The 22,916-nt window shown below is 42.9% G+C and overlaps 1 protein-coding gene across 1 annotated transcript in view; it reads left to right on the top strand.

The window, feature by feature from the left end:
• Positions 1-9,914: 9,914 nt before the first annotated feature.
• Positions 9,915-22,916, top strand: part of LOC121270303 (zinc finger protein 850-like) — a 45,203-nt gene continuing 32,201 nt past the window's right edge. Inside the window, exons 1-3 of the mRNA XM_041175610.1 lie at positions 9,915-10,045; positions 13,959-14,273; positions 14,439-14,841. Of these exons, the coding sequence (XP_041031544.1) occupies positions 14,068-14,273; positions 14,439-14,841 (609 nt within the window). The 5' untranslated portion in view covers positions 9,915-10,045; positions 13,959-14,067. The remainder of the gene's footprint in view (positions 10,046-13,958; positions 14,274-14,438; positions 14,842-22,916) is intronic.

The following is a 22,916-nucleotide window of genomic DNA, read 5'->3' as shown; positions in this document are numbered from 1 at the left end:
TTCTAAATGTCATGACAGTGTCATGACAGAGTAAAGTTTTCTATAATCCCCAGCTGACAAGTCCCAGCAGATGATGTATGCCAGGCGGACCAAATCCACAAGGGAAACGTGGCCACGCTATCACAACGGTTTTGCAATTTGTATTTGTTACGAGACGATTTGTGCACTGAATTCAGAAGTAATGAGTCCACTAGCATCATTAGAGATTTTAAAAACTAAATTAAAACATTTATTAACAAAAGAAGAGATTTCAAGCACATTCGTAAGATTACAGTTACTTAATACTATAACAAATCCCAAAATGCATAATTAACCTCGTTCCCAACTATACAACCTCAATAAGACAGCTGTCCAAAATAATTTTTAAATTTAAATAGCAGGCAAGAAAGTTTACCGCAGCACCTACTCGACAGCGGAATTCCAAAGGCTATCCTCCACATTTGGTTACTGGACCCAGCAGACGTCTGCTGAAGTGGCTGGAGGCTTCCAATGTTCCACTGTCCAGCTAGATCTTACATGGCCCCCCAACATAGCCTTCCATTCCTCTTCAAGTGTGATTCTCTTTAATCTGTAAATTCCATTGTTCTTTAAGTCTTTGGAAATTTACTTTTCCCATGATATAAAAAAAATGTTTATGTTGCGAATATTGTCAGTGCCTTTGGGAAAATAAACACACTGCTTGACCATGCTTATCTTCCTCCACTTATCTAAAAATGCGAATTTCCTTCACGCCCTACATGCTAAGGCCTCATCCATGTTTACTCATTAGCATTTAAAATACCTTTTACCCCTAATTTATTTTGATAATTTCAGGCTTGCATTCTATCTGACTCTAATTCAATTAAATCACACAGACAGAACCATCTACATTCACACCCATAAACCTACTTTACAATAGATCACAATAATATAATGAAAATATTTGTTAGTTTCATGACACAGCTCTGACCTGTGACACCGCTGAACTGTCTGCTCTGTAAGTTTGGTCAAAGATGGAGCCCTTGAGAGATGCCAGATTGAAATCTGCCTGTGAAATATAGATTCTAAATGAAAATATTCACGAATATTGCTGGATTGTCTTTATGGCAGATTAGTATGTTTTTATTGAGTTGATTTCATTATTTTGCAACTGTTGCCCTTTTGCAACGTTTGTATTATATTGATGCCGAGATTATTTGACTCAGTTTTCTTGCATTCCCTACTCACAAATACAATACATGTCCAGATGCATAAAATAGATGGACTTCACTTTAAGTAGTCCAAAATTGGTCATGTTTGGTTGTTAATTTCATCAGAAAGAAGTCTTGCCATCTCCCTAAACATCAAATGAAGGCATCAATCAAAATTGGTTAAATCTATGAACCTATGGTGATTTATGTTTTGTAATGGATGGTTAATCAGCATTTTGGATCAAAAGGTTGTGTGTGTGTGTGTGTGTGTGTGTGTCTGTGCCAGCGTGTCTGCCTGTGGGCGCCTGTCTGTGTGTGTGTGTGTGTGTGTGTGTGTATGTATGTGTGTGTGTATGTGTGTGTGTGTCTGTGCCTTTGTGTGTGTGCCTGTCTGTGCATGTGTGCCTGTGTGCCTGAACCTTTGTATTTTTGTGTTGTCTCTCTGTTTGTGCATATGTGTCTGTGTGTGTGCACGCGTTTGTGAATGTGTGTGTGTGTGTTTTTGTGTGTGAGTGTGCGTGTGTTGGCCTGCCTGTTTGTTTGTAGGTTGTGTGTGTATGTGTGTGTGTTTGTCTGTTTGTGGACAGATATACTCGGGGATTATGACAACTTGGGTACCTTCGCGAATCGTTTTATATTAAAAGACTAAGCTATTTGATTCAGGTAAAATATCATTCAAACGGTGTAACGTGTTCATTAATGTTTTTTCTTAATACCAATTGTGTAACAGCAACAAATTAAATGGAGCTTCACTCGGTACAATGGTGTATTCCAGTTATATAAATACATTCAGAGAAGTAATTTATATTCGCTGCTTTGAATCCTACATTTCTCATGAATTGAATGTACGTACGCTGTCGAATTGTTTTTATTCTCATTTTATTTGAAACTAATATTTATAAGACTGTTTGTGTGGGAACATACTGGATAACAGCAGGGCTGGCAAAGTTTGAGGGATATTTTCATCAGATCTAAGTGCACAACCTGGAACTGTGTTGGCAATAGAAGTAGAAAGGGAGGAGGGTGAGGAAGAGACTTTGGTCATTGTTGGATGATGTCAAACCACCAACTTTTCAGTTAATATTGGGACGCACTGACTACTTATGCCACAAAGGCGAGGTACAGCAAAGAAATCAAGGGCTATCGGGATCGGCTGGGAAATTGGTTTTGAGGCCCAGGATCCGCCATAATCTTATGAAGTAGCTAAGCAGGCTCCTGGTCTGATTTCTTATGTTCCCATTCAGTGCCGATTCCAGTCAAGATGGTGATCGGCTCCCTGGGCAGTAGTGCGGCTGAGCGGTCTAAGGTGCTGGGCTTAAATGCTAGCCTTTATACAGGGCATGGATTCAAATCCCACCACAGCCAGATGATCGCTTTGGGGACTTCGTGCGTATGGCTTCCGGCGCTGTGAAAATTTATAGCACGAAAGTAAGCGATGTTTCCGAGTGGTCGAAATTCCGAGGAGAGGAAATGTGAATATAAATTACAGGATGACTGGGGGAAGGCTGGCATGGTGAGACTAGTCGAGTTGCTCTTCCAAGAGCCAGCATGAACATGATGGGCTGAATGATCTCCTTTTCTGTAACCATTTTATATGAATCCTATTGGTGGGCGCGCAGGGTCGGCAGGCGGATTCTCCGCACCCATGGTCACATCCTGCTGACTACACTTCTCATTCCTGATTTTGGCCAAGTGTCTATAGATAATATAGAATTATCTGTTCAATGGAATAAAAAACACAATCAAACACTTTGGTGTTTTCTTATTCCCATTCATCTACAAGCATTAACGAAATTTGCTGTCGGATTTGTGAAAAAAAAAACTTGCTGCCGGGTTTGTGAAAAAAAAAGCTGAGCCAATTTGGTGATTTCTTTGTTTTCTGAGAGTTTGTCTGTCCTTGCGTCTCTGTCACTCTCGGTCTATATGTCTGTGTGTGTTCCTCTGTGTGTGTCGATGCGTTTCAGTTCCCTATTCTTACCAATCAAAACTTTATTCACATTAGGTGTGTAGCTTCATATTAAAAACGTACAAACAAAAACGAGCAGGTTTAAAACATGCAAGAGGGGAATTCCTGCTCTAATTGTTTTTGAGCCCAAGTACCCGTATGTTACAAAGTGGGGGATGTCTGACATTTACACTGTGCAACATTAAAACAGACAGAAACCGAGTCCTTGTGTTCGAGGAGTTAAGGCAATGGACACACCGAGAGAATGAATTTGTAAATAAAAATAGTCCAAACTGAAATCCCTCAGACCTTAGGAACTGTTTTTCTACTGCGGTCATACCTGCCAAATCACAAAAGTTACAGGTTATAATCACCTGGAAAGGCTGAACAGTCTGAAGCTCTTTTCTGTAGAAAAAGGAAGGCTGGGCGCTGACCTTATAGAAATGGAATGCTTTGTCCCTGTATTGTCGAGGCTTCCACCTGCTGAACCTGATCAAACAAACAATGAAACGTTTAGAAACATAGAAAGAAATGTTTACATTAAGGTGTAGGTCTTAAGATCATACTTGGCATTTGCTGGACCAGCATTTTTGTCGAACTGCCTCTCTGTGTCATTAAATTGCATAACTAACTACATTCAGAAGTATTCCATCAGCTCTACAGTGCCTTCGTTGTCCTGAGTCCGTGAAAGGTTCTGTTTAAATGCAAGTTTTTTCTTTCACTTCTTCTTCGCCTTTCAATCTAAGTTAACAATCACAGAACCGTAGAAAAGTTACAGCACAGAAGGAGGCCATTCGGCCCATCTTGTCCATGCCAGCCCAAGGACACTCAGGTGCCCTTTCTAATCCCACGTTCCTGCACCCGGCCCATAGCCCCACATCTTACAGCGCTTAAAGTGCAGATCCAGGTAATTTTTAAAAGTGGTTAGAGTTTCTGCCTCTACCACCAACTTGGGCAGCAAATTCCAGACACCCACTACCCTCTGCGTAAAGAAGTTCTTCCTCGTGTCCCCCTTGCACCTTCTGCCACTTATCTTGAATCTACGTCCTCTGGTTCTAGAATTGCACACCAAGGGAAACAATTTTATGCTGTCCACTCTATTTATTCCCCTCATAATTTTGTGCACCTCAATCAAGTCACCTCTCAGCCTTCTTTGTTCTAAGGAAAATAACCCCAAACTATCCAATTTTTCCTCATAGTTACACTTTCCTAACCCTGGCAACATTCTTGTAAACCTCCTTTGCACTCTTTCTAGAGCTATGACATCCTTCCTGAAATGTGGCGACCAGAACTGCACACAATACGCCAGTTGTGGCCTCACCAGTGTTTTATACAATTCCAGCATTATACCCTTACTTTTATATTCTATACCTCTGCCAGTGAAGGAGAGCATTCCATATGCCTTCTTTACAACCTTGTCTACATGAACTGCTGCCTTCAGGGACCTGTGTAATTGTATGCCAAGATCTCTCACTTCATCTACCCCTCTTAGTATATTCCCATTTATTGTGTAATCCTTGTAACTGTTTGACCTCCCTAAATGAATGACCTCACACTTTGCTACATTAAAATCCATCTGCCACTTTACTGCCCACTCCACCAACCTATCTATATCGTTTTGGAGATTATGACTATCCTCTACATTATCCACTACTCGACCAATCTTTGTGGCATCTGCAAATTTCCCAAACCTGCCCCCCACGTTCACGTCCAAATCGTTAATGTATAACACAAACAGCAAGGGTCCCAACACCGAGCCCTGTGGAACACCACTTGAGACAACTTTCCATTCGCAAGGACATCCATCGACCATTACCCTTTGTTTCCTGTTACAAAGCCAACATTTTATCCAGTTTGCCACATTACCCTAAATCCCATTGGCTTTTACTTTCCCGAGCAATCTGTCATGTGGGACCTTGTCAAATGCCTTGCTAAAATCCATGTACATAACATCCACTGCACTACCTTCATCAACCCTTCTTGTCACTTCCTCAAAGAATTCAATCAAATTTTTGAGGCAAGGCTTTCCTTTAACATATCCATGCTGACCACCCCTGACTAATCCATGCCTTTCCACATGACAGTTAATCTTATCTCTCAGGATTGACTCTACTAACTTGCTCACCACCGATGTAAGACTAACTGGCCTATAATTGTTAGACATTTCCTTTGATCCCTTTTTAAACAATGGAACTATGTTTGCATTTCTCCAGTCCTCCGGTACCTCCCCTGTATCTAGTGAAGATTGGAAATTCGTCCTCAGAGCATCTGTTATCTCCTCCCTAACTTCCTTCAGCAGCCTCAGAAACAATTCATCTGGCCCTGGTGGCTTCTCAACTTTCAAGGATTTCAACCCTTCCAGTACTTCCTCTCTCTTTATGACTATCCCGTCCAATATCTCGCAGTGTTCCTCCAGGACTACTATATCCACATCCTCCTTTTTCTGTGTAAATACAGAGACAAAATATTCTTTCAAAACTCTTCCCACAGCCTCTGCATCTACACATAAGTTTCCATCTTCATCTCTGATAGGTCCCACCTTTTCCTTAACTAACCTTTTTGCATTAATGTATTGGTAAAACATCTTTGGGTTATCTTTAACTTTACTTGCTAATCTTTTTTCATGCCCTCTCTTTGATTTCCTTATTTCCTTTTTTTACTTCGTCCCTGCACTTCCTATATTCGCCTAGGCTATCTGCAGTGTTTAGTTCTTTGTGCCTATTGTACGCTTTCTTTTTCTGTTTGACCTTCCCCGTATTCCTCGAGATAACCATGGGGGGTCTAGATTTGGCAGTACCACTCTTATTTTTGCAGGCGACGTGTCTACTTTGTGCAATTATGATGTCGCTTTTTAGTTCTTCCCACTGTTTTATCCTCCAGCAGTGCTGTTCAGTCCACCTCAGCCAAGTCCCTTCTCATTTCTGCAAAATTTGCCTTCCCCCAGTTCAAGGCTTTTACTCCTTCCTTATCTCTGTCCTTTTACATTGTAATGTTAAATCTAACTGAATTGTGATCACTGTCCCCAACTGTCACTTCACCCACTTGCCCTTCTTCGTTCCCCAATACTAGGTCTAGAATTGCATCTCCTCTCGTTGGGTTTGTCACTAATTGGTTGAAAAAATTTTCCTGGACACACTGCATGAATTTTATCCCCTCAGTGCCCCTTATATTGTTTAAATCCCAGTTGATATTAGGATAGTTGAAGTATCTTACTATTATTGCCCTCTTGTTCTTACAAGCAGAAATTTGCCTACATATTTGTTCTTCTATCTTCCTTTCACTATTTAGGAGTCTATAGTATACTCCCAGTAGTATGACTGCCCCCTTTTATTATTTCTAAGCTCAATCCATAAAGCCTCGTTTGTTGACCATATTGAATGGTGAAGTGTATCTGATTCTTTCAGTGTCTACTCCACTCTGTGTCCCTCTTTGTCTCTGTATATCTGCCTCGATTTCTTTCACCCACACAATCTCTCTGTCCCTTGTCTCGATCTTTTACTCTTTGCAAAGTCTGAAATTCTGAGATAGTTTGAGAGTGTTCATGCTGAGAGACTGTTTTCCCCCTGGCTGGAGCGTCTAGAACTGGGCTCTCTTTCTCGCTTAAATTACTTTCCCTCCATTGTGAAGTTGGAACTGGGGATACTCGTTGATTGCTGTACAATGTTCAGTACCATTTGTGACTCTTCAGATACTGAAACACTCTGTGTCAGTTTGCCACAAGACCTAGGTAATATCCAGGATTGGACTGATAATAGCAAATAGCATTCGTACCACACAAGTTCCAGGCAATGGCCATCTCCAAAAAAAGAGAAGATAACCATCCCCTCATGACATTCAATTGCATGCCATCGTTAAATACCCCGCTATCAACATCCTGGGTGTTAACATTGACCAGAAACCAAACTACGCCAGTCATAAAAATGATGTGGCTACATGAGTAGGTCAGTGGCTGGGAATCCAAGGTGAGATGATTCCAAGAACCAAAGGGTTTGACCTCAACCTCGAAATTTCAAAGATTTGATGCATGATTAGCACATCCATATCGGACAGCAATAGATTCTACAGTCCTTTAAAAGGGAAAAGGGTAAGTAAAGTGAGCGTTGATCCTCTGGAGAGTGAAAATGGGGAATTAATAGTATATAATAAGGAAATGGTGGATGAAATTAACAACATTTTGCTTCTGTCTTTACTGTAGAGGATGCAAAAACATTCCAGTAATAGCTGTAAATCAAAGGATGGAAGGGAGAGGGGAACTTGATGAAATTACAATCACTAGGAAAGTAGTATTGAGCAAATTGATGGAGCTGGGGGCTCCCAAGTCTCTGGGCCCTGGTGGCCTTCATCCTAGGGTCTGAAAAGAGGTGGCTAATAAGGTAGCCGGTGAATTGGCATTAATTTTCCAAAATTCCCTTGATTCTGGAAATGTTCCATCAGGCTGGAAAGCAGCAAATATATCCCCTCTATTCAAGAAGGGAGGGAGGCATAAAACAGGTAACAATTGGCCAGTTAGCTTGACGTCTGTCGTGGGGAATGTGTTTGAATCAATCATTAACGAGGCTATATCTGGGCACTCAGAGAAACTCGAATAAGCAGAAAGAGTCAGCATGGTTTTGTGAAAGGGAAATCATGTTTACCCAATTTATTGGAGTTCCTTGAAGGAGTAAAATGCACTGTGGATAAAGGGGAACCTGTGGACGTGCTGTAGTTTGGTTTCCAGAAGGCATTTGGTAAGGTACCACATCAAAGGTTACTGCGGAAAATAAAAGCTTATGGTGTAGTGTGTAACATGTCAGCACGGATAGAAGATTGACTGGCTAGATGAAAACAGAAAGTATGCATAAATGAGTATTTTTCTGATTGGCAGGATGTGATGAGTGGAGTCCCGTAGGGACCTGTGCTGGGGCCTCAGCATTTTACAATTTACATCAATGACTTAGATGAGCGGAGGGAAGATATGGTAGCTAAATTTGCATATGATACAATGATAGATAGGAAAGTATGCTGCAAAGAAGACATAAGGAGTTTGCAGTTGGATACAGATGGGTTGAGTAGGTGAGCAAAAATCTGCCAAATGGAGTAAAACTTGGGAAAATGTGAAGTTGTTCACTTTGGCAAGAAGAATAAAAACCAGAGTATTACTTAAATGGAGAAAGAATGAAGAATTGAGAGGTGCAAAGAGATCTGGTATATGAGTCACAAAAATGTAGTATGCAGGAACAGCAAGCAATTAAATAGATTGATGGAATGCTATCCTTTATTATGAGAGGAATTGAACATAAAAGTAAGGATGTTATACTTCAATTATACAGGGCATTGATGAGGACACATTTCAAGTATTGTATTCAGGTTTGGTCTCCTTATTTGAGGGGAAAATGGAAATTCGTTGAAGCTAGTTCAGTGGAAGTTTACTGGATTTATACCTTGAATGAACGGGTTGTCTTATGAGGGAAGGTTAGACAGACTGGGCTTGTTTGCACCGGAGTTTAGAAGAGCGAGGGGTGAGTTGGTTGAAGTATTTAAGATCCTGAACGGTATTGACAAGGTGGACCTGGAAAGGGTGTTTCCTCTTGTGGTTGAGTCCAGGACATGAGACGCTGTTTCAAAATTAGTGGTTGGCCTTTTAGGACAGAGATGAGGAGAATTTTTTCTTTCCTCTCAGAGGGTTATGTGACTTTGGAACTCGCTGCCTCAGAAGATGTTGGAGGCGGGGTCATTGAATATTTTCAAGGAAGAGGTAGATGCATTCTTGTTTGGCAGGTGAATGAAAGGTTATCGGTGGTAGATATCAATGTGGAATTCGAAACAAAAACAAATTAGCCATGATCTTATCGAATGGTGGAGCAGGCTTAAGGGGCCAAATGACCCATTTCTGCTCCTATTTCATATGTTCAAAAGTTCATATGTTCTGTGATGCACTTGTTCTTCCCACCTGCAGGGACACCAGTGAGCTCACTGGATTCTGCTGTCATTGTTGCTGTTTTGGGGACTCTGGATTTTCCAGCAGTCCCCACTCCCCTTCTTCCTGCTGGATAATCAAAGGTCCATGAGATAGTTTTCAGTATTTGTCATAATTCTATTAATTGACCTCTGGGCTCAGTCTCCAGTCCGTAACAAAAAATCAAATCAGGGTCGAAAATTTGAACAATAATTAATAACAACAAAAACAACAATTGAAACAATTTCAATGGAGGGGCTTTTATTCAGAGTTCCGAGCGGAGCAGACTGTCCCCTATCCACGTAACAGTTTGTTAATGCGCAGGCGCAGTGTTGGACAGTGGATAGCGCGTGCGTGGAATGGGCAATGGCGGTGGAGAGAAGCTTCTTTATCAGATCCGCAAATGGTAAGAATAAGGCGGGGACGAGTGGTCGTTGGATCTGGCAGGTGGACGTACAAGCTTTTAAAGCATGTGTTGTAAGTCACAAACCCCGAAAAATAACTTTTCGGCCCCGCGTTTACACCGAGCGGGGCTTCAACTCCCAATGCCTGTCCGGGTTAATGGCCGTCATATTTATTGGGGGCAATGTACAGCAGAACGCAAGCGCTGCCGCCATCTTTGTATGGGGCAATGTTTTGAATGACTGGGAGGAGCTTGTTACTCATTGTTCAGAATGGTGACAATTTGTCCATCAAGCTGCATTAACCTTTGAGTTCCAATGTCTTTTTAATGAGGCGGAACGGCGGCAGAGAAGGAAGCAAGTCATGCTCTCCTGATCCAACTACCTCATGGACGTACGTTCTGCTCCATGCGCCCAAAGATCTGCAGCTCTGTTCAGTTGCATGAATACCCACAGCAGAAACTCGCGATCCTAAGTAAGCATCATCCTTGAATCGAGGGACTGCTGATGACGGTGAGGGGCAATGCATGCGCGGTCATCCTGGGCCAGGAATGAGGAGCAGAGATTGTTGTGAATTTCTATCCTGGACAGACAGGTATGGATTTTGGAAACTCCTTTTACAGGGTGAGTTAGAAGGAGGACTTTAGGTCCTGGACAGACAGTGATAGCTTTTGTAAACTTCTTATACAGGGTATTAGAAGAGGATTTGTAGTTAGGAAACTCAAATGAAACATCACATCAAAATCTGACAGAATCACTCAATTCATCAGGACCTAAATATTATTGGCCTTTGTGTATAAGCATTGAGTTCCAGGTCATTAGCACTCACTGTGTAAAAATTCTTCCTCACATCTCTCTGTAGATTTTGCCCCAACTCTTAAATCTGTGCCTATACTTTTACAATCAGCTAATTGGAAAAGCTTTACTTTACCTCCCTTATCTAAACCTATCATGGAGTTCTACACCTCCATCAAACCTCCCCTCAACTTCCTTTGCTCCAAGGAGAACAATCCCAGTTCCTCTAACCTAACATTGCGACTAAAGCCCCTCATCCCTGGAACCATTCTGGCAAATCTCTGCACCCTCTCAAGGACCCTCACATCCTTCATAATGTGTGGTGATCACTGGTTTGCACAGACCCAGATGTTCTGTGTTCATGTCTGTGATGTCATCACGCACCAACAATTGCGCGGTGACATCACCCTGCTCCCCGGGTATTTCCTCAACTGCGAGATTTTTCTCTGACTCCAGTGCTTCTGATATCTTTCTAGCTGCAGGCTCCAGCAGGAGATCTTAAAATTGAAAACAGGGAAATAGTTTCAGAGGTGACTATTTTTGACCATTCATCTACCATTGAGAGCTCTGTTATCTGTGAGAGGTTCTATGTCTCTGGGACTGGGGTGACTCCTTTACTGTGGATCTGAATCCATGTCCATCCATTGTTCTATTTCATCTCTTCCCTCTCTGATCACCTCTCTGTCATTGTCTAACTTTCTCTGCCTTGAATAATGGGTGTAGTTTAGTTATGTTTAGTAGTTTAATGCCACTTCTGCTGAACATGTCAAAATGAGATTCCCACCGCTGCCCATCTCCTTCCATGTGCTGCTGGCTTTCCAGTTTTATCTTCCCACAGTATCTTTCATAGTCAGGAATTGCTGCATTTCTCTTCCACTTTTGAACTTATATTGACTATCAAATTCTGCACCATTTTTATTCCCCGTAATTCTTTCTGCAACCCTGAAGCATTAACTCTGTTTCTTCCTCCATAGATACTGCCTGACCTGTCACTGACACTGTCCATACACTGTAAAAGTGGAACTAGTATTTCTGCAGGTTGCTTTAATCTATCTTACATGCTTTTAAAATTTATTCTGGGGATTTAGGCATCACTAACAAGAACAGCAGCAGATATTGCCAAACCCAGTTGCCTGAGGAGAAGATGATGTTTGACCTTCTTGAACCGCTGTGGTCCTTGTGATCCCACAATGCTGTCAGATAAGGAGTTACAGGTTACTCACCCAGTGATGATGAAGGAACAGTGATATATCTCCAAGTCAACAACAACAATTTGTATTTATTTAGCACGTTTAACATGATAAAACTTTCCAAGACATTTCAACACCAAGCTACATAAGGAGATATTAGAACAGTCGGTCAAAAAGCTCGGTTTTAAGGAGTGCCTTAAAGGACGAAAGTGAGGTAGAGAGGCAGAGAAGTTTAGGGAGGAAATTCCACAGCATATGGCCTTGGAACTGATGGCACAACCACCAAAGCTAGAACAGTTAAAAATGGGTCCTGATACAGGAGGAGATTCTAGAGACATGATGGGGCCATGGAGGAATTTGAAAATAAGGATGAGAATTTTAACTTTTAGTTGCTTCTTAACCAGGAGCATTTGTCACTCAGCAAGCACAGGGGTGATGGGTGAACAAGATTTGGTGCAAGTAAGCACACAAGCAGCAGAGATTTGGATGACCTCAAGATTACAGGGAGGTTGAATGCGGGAGGCCAGCCAGGAGTGTTAGGATGTTGAGTCTATAGATAATAAAGTAATGGATGAGAGTTTCAGCAACAGATGAGCTGAGAGTAGGGTGGAGTCGGCAATGTTACTGAGGTGGAAATGGCCAGTATTGGTGATGATGCAGATATCTGGTTGGAAGCTCAACTTGGGGCCAAATTGACAGTTGGCAGGGACAGGGATGGAATCGGTGGCTAGAAAGCGGAGTTTGTACTATAAGACCATAAGACATAGGAGCAGAAATTAGGCCATTCGGCCCATCGAGTCTGCTCCGCCATTCAGTCATGGCTGATAAGTTTCTCAACCCCATTCTCCCGTCTCCTCCCTGTAACCTTTGATCCTCTTACCAGTCAAGAACCTATCTATCTCAGTCTTAATTACACTCAATGACCTGGCCTCCACAGCCTTCTGTGGCAATGAATTCCATAGATTCACCACTCTCTGGCTAAAGAAGTTTCTCCTCATCTCTGTTCTAAAAGGTCTTTCCTTTACTCTGAGGCTGTACCCTCAGGTCCTAGTCTCTCCTACTAATGGAAACATCTTCCCCACATCCTCTCTATCCAGGCCTTTCAGTATTCTGTAAGTTTCAATCAGATTCCCCTTCATCCTTCTAAAATCCGAGTATAGACCCAGTGTCCTCAAACGTTCCTCATATGTTAAGCCTTTCATTCCTGGGATCGTTCTCGTGAACCTCCTCCAGACCCTCTCCAGGGCCAGAACATCCTTCCTGAGATACGGGGCCCAAAATTGCTCACAATATTCTAAATGTGGTCTGACCAGAGCCTTATAAAGCCTGAGCAGCACATCCCTGCTTTTATATTCTAGTCCTCTCGAAATAAATGCCAACATTGCATTTACCTTCCTAACTACCGAATCAACCTGCAAGTTAACCTTAAAAGAATCCTGGACTAGGACTCCCAAGTCCCTTAGCACTCCAGATTTCTGAATTCTCTCCCCATTTAGATTATAGTCTATGCCTCTATTCTTCCTACCAAACTGCATGACCTCACACTTCCCCACGTTGTATTCCATCTGCCACTTCTTTGCCCATTCTCTTAATCTGTCTAAACCCTTCTGCAGCCTCCCCACCTCCTCAATACCACCTGTCCCTCCACCTATCTTTGTGTCATCTGCAAACTTAGCCAGAATGCCCTCAGTTCCTTCATTTAGATCATTAATGTATAAAGTGAAAAGTTGTGATCCCAACACTGACCCTTGCAGAACTCCACCAGTCACCGGCCGCCATCCTGAGAAGGGCCCCCTTATCCCACTCTCTGTCTCCTGGCAGACAGCCAATCTTCTATCCATGCCAGTACCTTGCCTCTAACACCATGGGCTGTTATCTTACTGAGCAGCCTCCTGTGCGGCACCTTGTCAAAGGCCTTCTGGAAGTCCAAGTAGATAACATCCATTGGCTCATCTTTGTCTAACCTGCTCGTTACCTCCTCAAAGAATGCAGATTGAAGACAATGACTTCAACCTTCCCACTGTTTAATAGGAGGAAATTTCTGCTCATCCAGTACTGGATGCCAGACAAGTCAGGATGTTGTGTGACTCGGAGATGATGTTGTTCACACACACCTGTTACCCTGGTCCTTCTGGATGGTGGAGGCTCCGGGTTTGGGAGATTCTGTCAAAGTTCTGGTCGAGTTGTGGATTTATAAAATGTCTGCCCTTTGCCCTGCCTCTCCCAACTCTTCTGTCTCTCTCTCTCTCTCTCTCTCTCTCTCTCCCTCTCTCCTTCCATCCCTTCCCCTCCATCCATGGAAGGCCAAGCCTTGTGTAGGTCCAGACTGGGTGGCAGGTTCCCTTCTGTGAAGGACATTAGTGAACCAGTTGAGTTTTTATGACAATCCAGCAGTTTTCATGGTCACTTTTTCCTTGTGCCGGCCGCACAAATTACCAAATTCATTCAGCTCAATTTCATAACCTGTCTGTGTTTTTGTGGATTCTCTCACTCCTTTTTTTCTGTTTTAAATCAATTTCACAGGGGATTAGAAGGGGAGGATTTGCAGTCAGGAAGCTCGAACCCAAAATCACATCAGGATCTGACAAAGTCACCCAATTTATTGTAAACTGAATATCATCGGATTTTGAACATGGAAGGAAAAAGCACCGTTCACAGTGCAGAGAAACCGTATACGTGTTCTGTGTGTGGACAAGGGTTCAGCCGATCACCTGGCCTGTCAGAACATAGATGCAGTCACAATAAGGAGAAACCATGGAAATGTGGGGATTGTGGCAAGGGATTCATTTCCCCATCCAAGCTGGAAACTCATTGTCGCAGTCACACTGGGGAGAGGCCGTTCAGTTGTTCTGAGTGTGGGGAGGGATTCACTTGTTCATCCAACCTGCTGAAACACCAACGAGTTCACACCAGGGCGAGGCAGTTCTCCTGCTCTGAGCGTGGGAAGGGTTTCACCCAGTTATCCAGCCTGCTGAAGCACCGACAAGTTCACACTGGAGCGAGTCTGTTCACCTGCTCTGATTGTGGGAAGGGATTCACTTTCTCATCCCATCTGCTGACACACCAGCGGGTTCACACTGGGGAAAGGCCATTCACCTGCTTCAAGTGTGGGAAGGGATTCACTCGCTCGTCCAACCTGCTGAAACATCAGCGAGTTCACACTGATGAGAGACCTTTTAAATGCTCAGACTGTGGGAAGTGCTATAAAAGTTCCTGGGAACTGATGTCCCATCAACGTGTTCACTCTGATGAGAGACCGTTCAGGTGCTCTCACTGTGGCACTGGATTCAGGCAATCATCTCATCTTACTGTACACCGGAGAATTCACACTGGGGAGAGGCCGTTTACCTGCTCTGAGTGTGGGAAGGGATTTACTCAGTCATCCAGTCTGCTGAAACACCAGAGGGTTCACACTGGGAAAAGACCTTTTAAATGTCTGCACTGTAGAAAGTGCTTTAAAAGTTCCTGGGAACTGATGTACCATCAACGTGTTCACACTGGGGAGAGACCTTTTAAATGTCTGCATTGTGGAAAGTGCTTTAAAAGTTCCTGGGAACTGGTGTCCCATCAACGTGTTCACACTGACATGAGACCATTCAGTTGCTCTTACTGTGGGGTTGGGTTCAGGCAATCATCGCACCTGATTGCGCACCAGCGCATTCACACTGGGGAAAGGCCGTTCACCTGCTCTGAGTGTGGGAAGAAATTCACTCGGCTATCCACACTGCAGAGTCACCAGCGGGTTCACGTAGAACTACGGTGATTGGGTTTTGCTGTCAATCACATCCAGGACTGAACCATGTTCATTGGGGTCTGTTTCTGCTGATGTTAATAAACTCCAACCCAGTTATAGGGGAAAATATTCTGGATAAAAGTTAAATAAATCAGCTTTGTGTTAAACACACAATGTGTTGTGCCTTTTTAATATCTCCAACATGTCAATTCCTTCTGAAGAGCTCTCTTTCTCCCCCATCCACACTCCAACAACAAGGGTGAGGAGCTCATGGAGCTTCTTAGTCACTAAAATTGAGACAAGCTGATCAGCTGCCTCTGCTGCTGCCGCCCCTTCCACTAGCTCAACGGGACAAACTGTTTCTAAAGTTCCTCCTCGCCTGACCTTGCATTTTGCCTCAGTCTGTCCAATCTTCTATCTCTCTTTCAGTGCTAATCTTATCTGAGGCCCACCTCTGCTCCCTTTACTCTGCTCATCTTATCCGTGAGGCCCAACTCTGCTCCTTTTACTCTATTCTCACAAAACTGTTGGCCACCCAACTTCACCATGTTAGCTGATATTGTTACTGGTTCTCTACTGTCCCTCTCACCTTCAAATCCACAGTCATTATCTGTCCTAATAAAAAACCCTGACCCCCACAGTCATTGCAAACTCCCACCTAACCTGTAACCTCCCTTTCCTCTCCAAAGTCCTTGAACTTGGTGTCCCCCAACGATCTATCCTTGGCCCCTCCTATTTCTCATCTACACGCTGCCATGAGGTGACATTATCCAAAGGCACCGCATTAGTTTTCACATGTACACTGACTACTCCCAACTTTCCCCAACGATCCCTCTCCATTCCTCCACTGTTACTAAGTTACCAAACTGCTTATCCCACATCCAGTACTGGATGAGCAGAAATTTCCTCCAATTAAAAATTGGGAAAACCAAAGCCATTGTCCTCGGTCACCATGACAAATTCCCTTCCCTAACTACCGAGTCCATCCCTCTCCCTGGGAACTCTCTGAGGCTGAACCACACTGTTCACAAATTTTGTATCATTTTTGATCCCATGATAAGCTTCCAATCACATAAACACACCATTACTAATACCAGATATTTCCACCTCCAGGTCACCTGTCTCCATCCAGCCTCAGCTGATCTGCTGCTGAAACCCTCATCCGTGCCGGTATTACATTTAGCATTGGCTATTCCAATGAATTCCTGGCCAGCCTCTCACATTCAGTCTGCCACTCCCTCCACCCGGAACATGAGATCATCGACAGCTTTGCTGCCTGTGTACTTTCTCATGTTAAGTCCTGCTTACCCTTCACCCCTATGCTGCCTGACCTACATTGGCCCCTGGTCAAGCAATGCCTTGATTTTAAAATTCACATTCCTGTATTCAAATTCCCCCATGACCTCACCCCTCCCTTTCTCCCTAATCTCCAGCCACACAACCCTCTGAGATGTCTGCACTCATTTCATTCTGGCCTCTTCAGCATCCATGATTTTAAGTACTCCACCATTGGTGGCAGTGCCTAGTCATGAAACACTGAAATTGCCTTGCTAAACCTTTCCATCTCTATCCTGATTAAAAATGCTTGTTAAAACCTGCCTCACTGATCAAGATTTTGGTCTTCTACCCTAATATCACCCTTTGTGACTTGGTGTCAAGTTTTTCTTTATGAAACTCTTCTGAAGCATATTGGGATGTTTTATTATATTAATCATGTTATATAAACACAAGTTCTTACTGACAGGCAGTTTGCACAAAGCAAGATTCCACAAAGAGAATGTGATGAGTATCCTATTAATCCAGTTTATTTTTTGTTGGTGTTAGTAATAACACGAACTTTGGTCCCACTGCACCAGGAGAACTCCCCTGTGGACAATATGTGGAGTTGTTGAGGTCTCCTGAGCTGAGACAGGAGCTGATTGAGCTGGCGGTACCTTGAAGAACCGCTGAATGGGATATTTCCTCTTAATTCACTGACTCCCAACTAAAGTTGTTCCCGCAATGAAGTAGTTAGACTTTGACTGTCCATCCCATTTGAACATTTGGAGCAAAATTTACAACCTTAAATCAGCTGTCATGAGAAAGGAAATGCCTGTGTTAGTTTTGCACCTTTTGCAGGCTCACAACATCTCAAAGTAATTCACAGTCAATCTTGTATTTTGGAAATAAGAATGGTGAGAAAGAGGAGAAGCCAAATGGTACAATTCTAAAGAGGGTGTAGCAACAGAAATACCTGCGAGTGTGTATACACAAGCATTTGAATGCAACAGAACCACCCAATCAAGCTGTTTGAAAAAATGCAAATAGAATCCTTGGCTTTATTATGGAGTGGAAAAGCATGCAAGTTATACTGAATCTTCATTAATCACAGATTAATCTGCACTTGAAGTATTGTGTTCCGTTTTGAAAAGTCCACTTTAGGAAAGATGGCAAGGAGTTAGAAAGGGTACAGGGAAGATTTACTATAATAGTATCAGTGATAAGAGGTTACAGTTTTATGTACTGTCTGGAGAAGCTGGGATTGTTCTTCTTGGAGCAGAGAAGACTAAGGAGTGATTTAATAGAGGTGTTGAAATTTTTTAGTTTTCATCTAGATAGGGAGAAATTGTTTTCATTGGCAGGGTGGTTGGTAACAACAGAACACAGATTTTAAATAACCGCTGAAACAAAAAATCCAGGATGGAAATGGGCAGAGATGATTTTATTCAATGAGGTTTGATGATCTGTAACACAATGCTTGAATGGCTGGTGGAAGCAGTGGGACAGACTGGTCACATTTCCAGAGACAATACAGGCACAATGGGATGAACGGTCACCATCTGTACTCTATGATCCTATCATATGATGTTTATTATGTATAATAAACCTCAAAACAATACAGAATAGAAGGAGGCCTTTTGGCTCATCGAGTCAAAGCTGGCTCTTCACAGAATCACACAATCAGAAGAGGCCCTTCGGCCCATCGACTCTGCACTGACATGTGAGAAGCACCTGATCTATCTACCTACCTAATCTCGTTTACCAGCACTTGGCCCATAGCTTTGAATGTTATGACGTGCCAATGCTCATCCAGGTACTTTTTGAAGAATGTAATGCAACCCACCTTCACCACCTTCCCAGGCAGCGCATTCCAGACCGTCACCACCCTCTTGGTAAAAAGGATTTTCCTCACATCCCTCTGAACCTCCTACCCCTCATCTTGAACTTATGTCCCCTCATGACTGACCCTTCAACTAAGGGGAACAGGTGCTCCCTATCCACCCTATCCATGTCCCTCATAATGAGACCATAAGACGTGGGAGCAGAAATTAGGCCATTCAGCCCATCGGGTCTGCTCCGCCATTCAATCATGGCCAATAAGTTTTTCAACCCCATTCTTCCGCCTTCTCTCCGTAACCTTTGATCCCCTTGTACACCTCAATCAGGTCGCCCCTCAGTCTTCTCGGCTGCAACAAAAACAACCCAAGTCTATACAAACTCTCTTCATAACTTAAATGTTTCATCCCAGGCAACATCCTGGTGAATCTCCTCTGCACCCCTTCCAGTGCAATTACATCCTTCCTATAATGTGGCGACCAGAACTGCACACAATACTCCAGCTGTGGCCTCACCAAGGTTCTACACAACTCCAACATGACCTCCCTACTTTTGTAATCTATGCTTCAATTGATAAAGGCAAGTGTCCCATATGCCTTTTTCACCATCTCACTAACATGCCCCTCCGCCTTCAGAGATCTATGGACACACAAACTGAGGTCCCTTTGTTCCTCAGAACTTCCTAGTGTCATGCCGTTCATTGAATACTTCCTTGTCAAATTACTCCTTCAAAAGTGTATCACCTCACACCTTTCAGGGTTAAATTCCATCTGCCACTTATCTGCCCATTTGACCATCCCATCTATATCTTCCTGTACCCCAAGACACTCAACCTCACTGTTAACCACCCGGCCAATCTTTGTGTCATCTGCAAACCTACTAATCCTACCGCCCATATGGTCATCTATGTCGTTCATATAAATGACGAATAATAGGGGACCCAGCACAGATCCCTGTGGTACACCACTGGACACTGGCTCCCAGTCACTAAAGCATCCTTCTGTCATCACCCTCTGTCTCCTACAACTAAGCACTTCTTGTGAAATGCAATCCAGTTAGTCCCACTCCTTGGCTCCTTCCCATATCCCTGCAATTTGTCTCCTTCAAGCATTTGTCCAATTCTCTTTTGAAGGTCACTCTTGAATCTATATCCATTACCCCATCAAACTGTGCATTCCAATTCCTAACCATTCATTATGGAAAAGGATTTCCCCCCACAGTGTCCTCTCTGATTCCCTTTCCGATCTCCTTAAATCCAAGCCCCCATCATTTACTCTATGTAAACCCTTCATGAATTTAAACAGATCTATCAAATCTTGCCTTTGACATCTCTGTTCCAAGGAGAACAACATCACCTTCTCCAGCCTATCTGTAGAACTGTGAGCCATCAATCTTCAAATCACTCAAGTAAATCTCTTCCATTCCCTCTCCAAAGCCTTCACGTCCTCCCTAAAGTGTGGCGCCCAGTATTGGACACAATACTCCAGCTGGGACTGAACTGGGCAATTATATAGGTTTAGTATAATTTCCTAGCTTTTGTTCTCTATGCATCTATTTATAGAGCCCAGGATCCCATATGCGTTTAACCTGTCCTGCCGCCTTCAATTTTTTCTGCATAAACATCACCTTAAAATTGTCCTATTTATTGTATCATCTCATTCTTTCTATCAAAATGTATCACCTCACACTTCGCTGCACTGAATTTCATCTGTCATGAGCCTGTCCATTCCACTACCCTGTCAGTGTCCTATTAAAATCTATTATTTTAATTCACTGTCGTATCTATAATTCCATGCTGTGTCATTTGCAGACTTCAAAATTGTGTCCTGTCCCACCCAATTCTAAGCCTTAATGTATATAAAAGCCAACAACACTGAACCCTGTGGATAACCACTTTACACCTCCCTCCAATATGAAGGGCAGTCATTCACCGCCACTATCCCTTTTCCAATTTTGTATCCTTGCTGCTGCTGCCCCTTTTCTGCCTTTATCCCATCAGCTCCAATTTTATTAAATGCATTCTGAAAGTCCCTCCACACAATATCTGCTGCATTGTCTTCATCCAACCAAACACTTTGGCGTTTTCTTATTTCCATTCACCTAAAAGCATTTATGAAATTTGTAATTGGAAATAGAATTAAATCTGAGCCAAGTTGGTGACATTCTTGCTTTCTGGGTGTTTGTCTCTACAGTCTTCTGTCACTCTCAGTCTATGTGTCTGTGTGTGTTCCTCTGCGTGTGTCAATGCGCTTCAGTTCTCCATTTTTACCAGTCAAAACTTTATTCACATCTGTTGTGCAGCTTCGTTATAAATCGTACAAATAAAAAAGAGCAGTTTTAAAATGTGCAAGAGAAGAATTGCTGCTCTATTTGTTTTTGAGTGGAGACTGTTCAGTGACTAAGTGACCGTGTGTTACTTAATGAAAAATGGTTGAAATTTTCACTGAGCAACATATAAAAAGACAGACACCTAGTCCTTGTGGTCCAGTAGTTAAGGCATCAAAGGAATGAATTTGTAAATACAAACAGTCCAAACTTAAATCCCTCGGACATTAGGAGTTGTTTCTCCTGCGGCTTTACCTCACAAGGAACAGGAAAATAAAAGTTTATTCACAAATGTTACAGGAACGGATTGGTTTTTATCAGCAGGAAAGGCTGAACAGTCTGAAGCTCTTTTCTCCAGAAACAGGATGCCTGAGAGATGACCTGATAGAAATGGGATGCTTTGTCCCTGTTTCATCAGGGATTCAAGGTGAAATTTATTCAGTCAGTTGCAGATTTACATCCGCTGAATCTGCATCAAGCAAACAATGAAATGTTTAGAATTTTAGAAAGAAAGGTTCAACATTGAGATGTATTTCTTAAGATTGTATTTTGCCACCTGCTGAAAAAGCATGTTTCAAACACACTCTCTCCGTATTAGATTACAGCAGTGACTACACTTCAAAGATAGCCCATTGCCTGGACATAACCTTCTGTGGTCCTGAATTGGTAAAAGGTTGTGTTTAAATGTAAGGCTTCATTTCTCTTCCTTCTTTCAGCCAGCCAATCGAAGTTAACAATCATATGGAATGGTGAAGTGTATCTAAAACAAAAACAGAATTACCTGACGTTTCGAGTCCTCATGACCCTTCAGCAGAACTGGGTGAATCCAAGGAGAGGGGTGAAATATAAGCTGGTTTAAGGTGGGGTGGTGGGGGGTTGAGTGGGGGGAGAGAAGTGGAGGGGGGTGGTGTGATTGTAGGGACAAGCAAGCAGTGATAGGAGCAGATAATCAAAAGATGTCACAGACAAAAGAACAAAAGAACACAGAGGTGTTGAATTTGGTGATATTATCTAAACGAATGTGCTAATTAAGAATGGATGGTAGGGCACTCAAGGTATAGCTCTAGTGGGGGTGGGGGGGCATAAAGATTTAAAAATAATGGAAATAGGTGGGAAAAGAAAAACCTATATAAATTATTGGAAAAAAAACAAAAGGAAGGGGGAAGAAACAAAAAGGGGGTGGGGATGGAGGAGGGAGATTAAGATCTAAAGTTGTTGAATTCAATATTCAGCCCAGAAGGCTGTAAAGTGCCTAGTCGGAAGATGAGGTGCTGTTCCTCCAGTTTGTGTTGGGCTTCACTGGAACAATGCAGCAAGCCAAGGACAGACATGTGGGCAAGAGAGCAGGGTGGAGTGTTAAAATGGCAAGCAACAGGAAGGTTTGGGTCATTCTTGCAGATAGACCGCAGGTGTTCTGCAAAGCGGTTGCCGCTTGAAGTGTATCTGCTCCTTTCAGTGTCCACCCCACTTTCTGTCTCTATCTGTCTCTCTTTGTCTCTGTATATCGGCCTTGGTCTCTTTTGCTCACACAATCTCCCAGTATCTCTACCTCTTTTCCTTCTTTCATTCTTTGTTCTCTGTTTTCTTGCTGTCTGTGTGCAATCAAGTTTCACTGGATTGATTCCTGAGATGAGGTGGTTGCCCTAGGAGGAGAGATTCAGTGGGATGAGTCTGCTTTCTCTGGAGTTTAGAATATTAAGAAGTAATCTTCTTGAAAAGTGTGAAATCCTGAGACAGTTTGACAGTGTTCATGCTGAGAGGCTGTTTTCCCCTGGCTGGAGCGCCTAAAGCTGGGCTTCCATTCTCCGGATAATGTATCAGCCATTTAGGACTGAGGTGAGGAGACATTTCTTCACTCAAAGGCTTGTGAATCTTTGGACTGCCCAGAGATCTGTGGATCGTCAGTCGGTGAGCCGATTGAAAGTTGGGATGAATAGGTTTTTGGGTTCTAAGGGAATGAAGGGATGTCGGTATAGGTTGGGAAATTAGTATTGAGGCTGGGGATCCGCCATGATCTTATTAAGTGACGGAGCAGGTTCGAGGAGCCTGAAGGCCGATTCTTGCTCCTTTCATTATGGTCGATACTTCAATGGAAATACCAGATAAGGCAAGCGTTAATGCGTGTCCATTTGCTATTGTGGCCGAGCAACCCAAGGCTCTGTATCAAGACCCGCCTTAACATCATTTCCACAGTTTTAATGGGCTGGTATTCACGCCATTTCACAAAACGCGGGGAAGCTTCCATTTAAGTGGAGTATGCGGCGTTTTTCTTCCATGGGAACAACAAGGGAAGACAATACAAATATGAATTTCTGTGAGGGAAAGGG

The sequence above is a fragment of the Carcharodon carcharias genome, chromosome 27 (assembly GCF_017639515.1).
Source record: "Carcharodon carcharias isolate sCarCar2 chromosome 27, sCarCar2.pri, whole genome shotgun sequence".
NCBI lineage: Eukaryota > Metazoa > Chordata > Chondrichthyes > Lamniformes > Lamnidae > Carcharodon > Carcharodon carcharias.
Note: the sequence above shows the minus strand (reverse complement) of the source record. Positions and strands in the feature narration are given on the sequence as shown.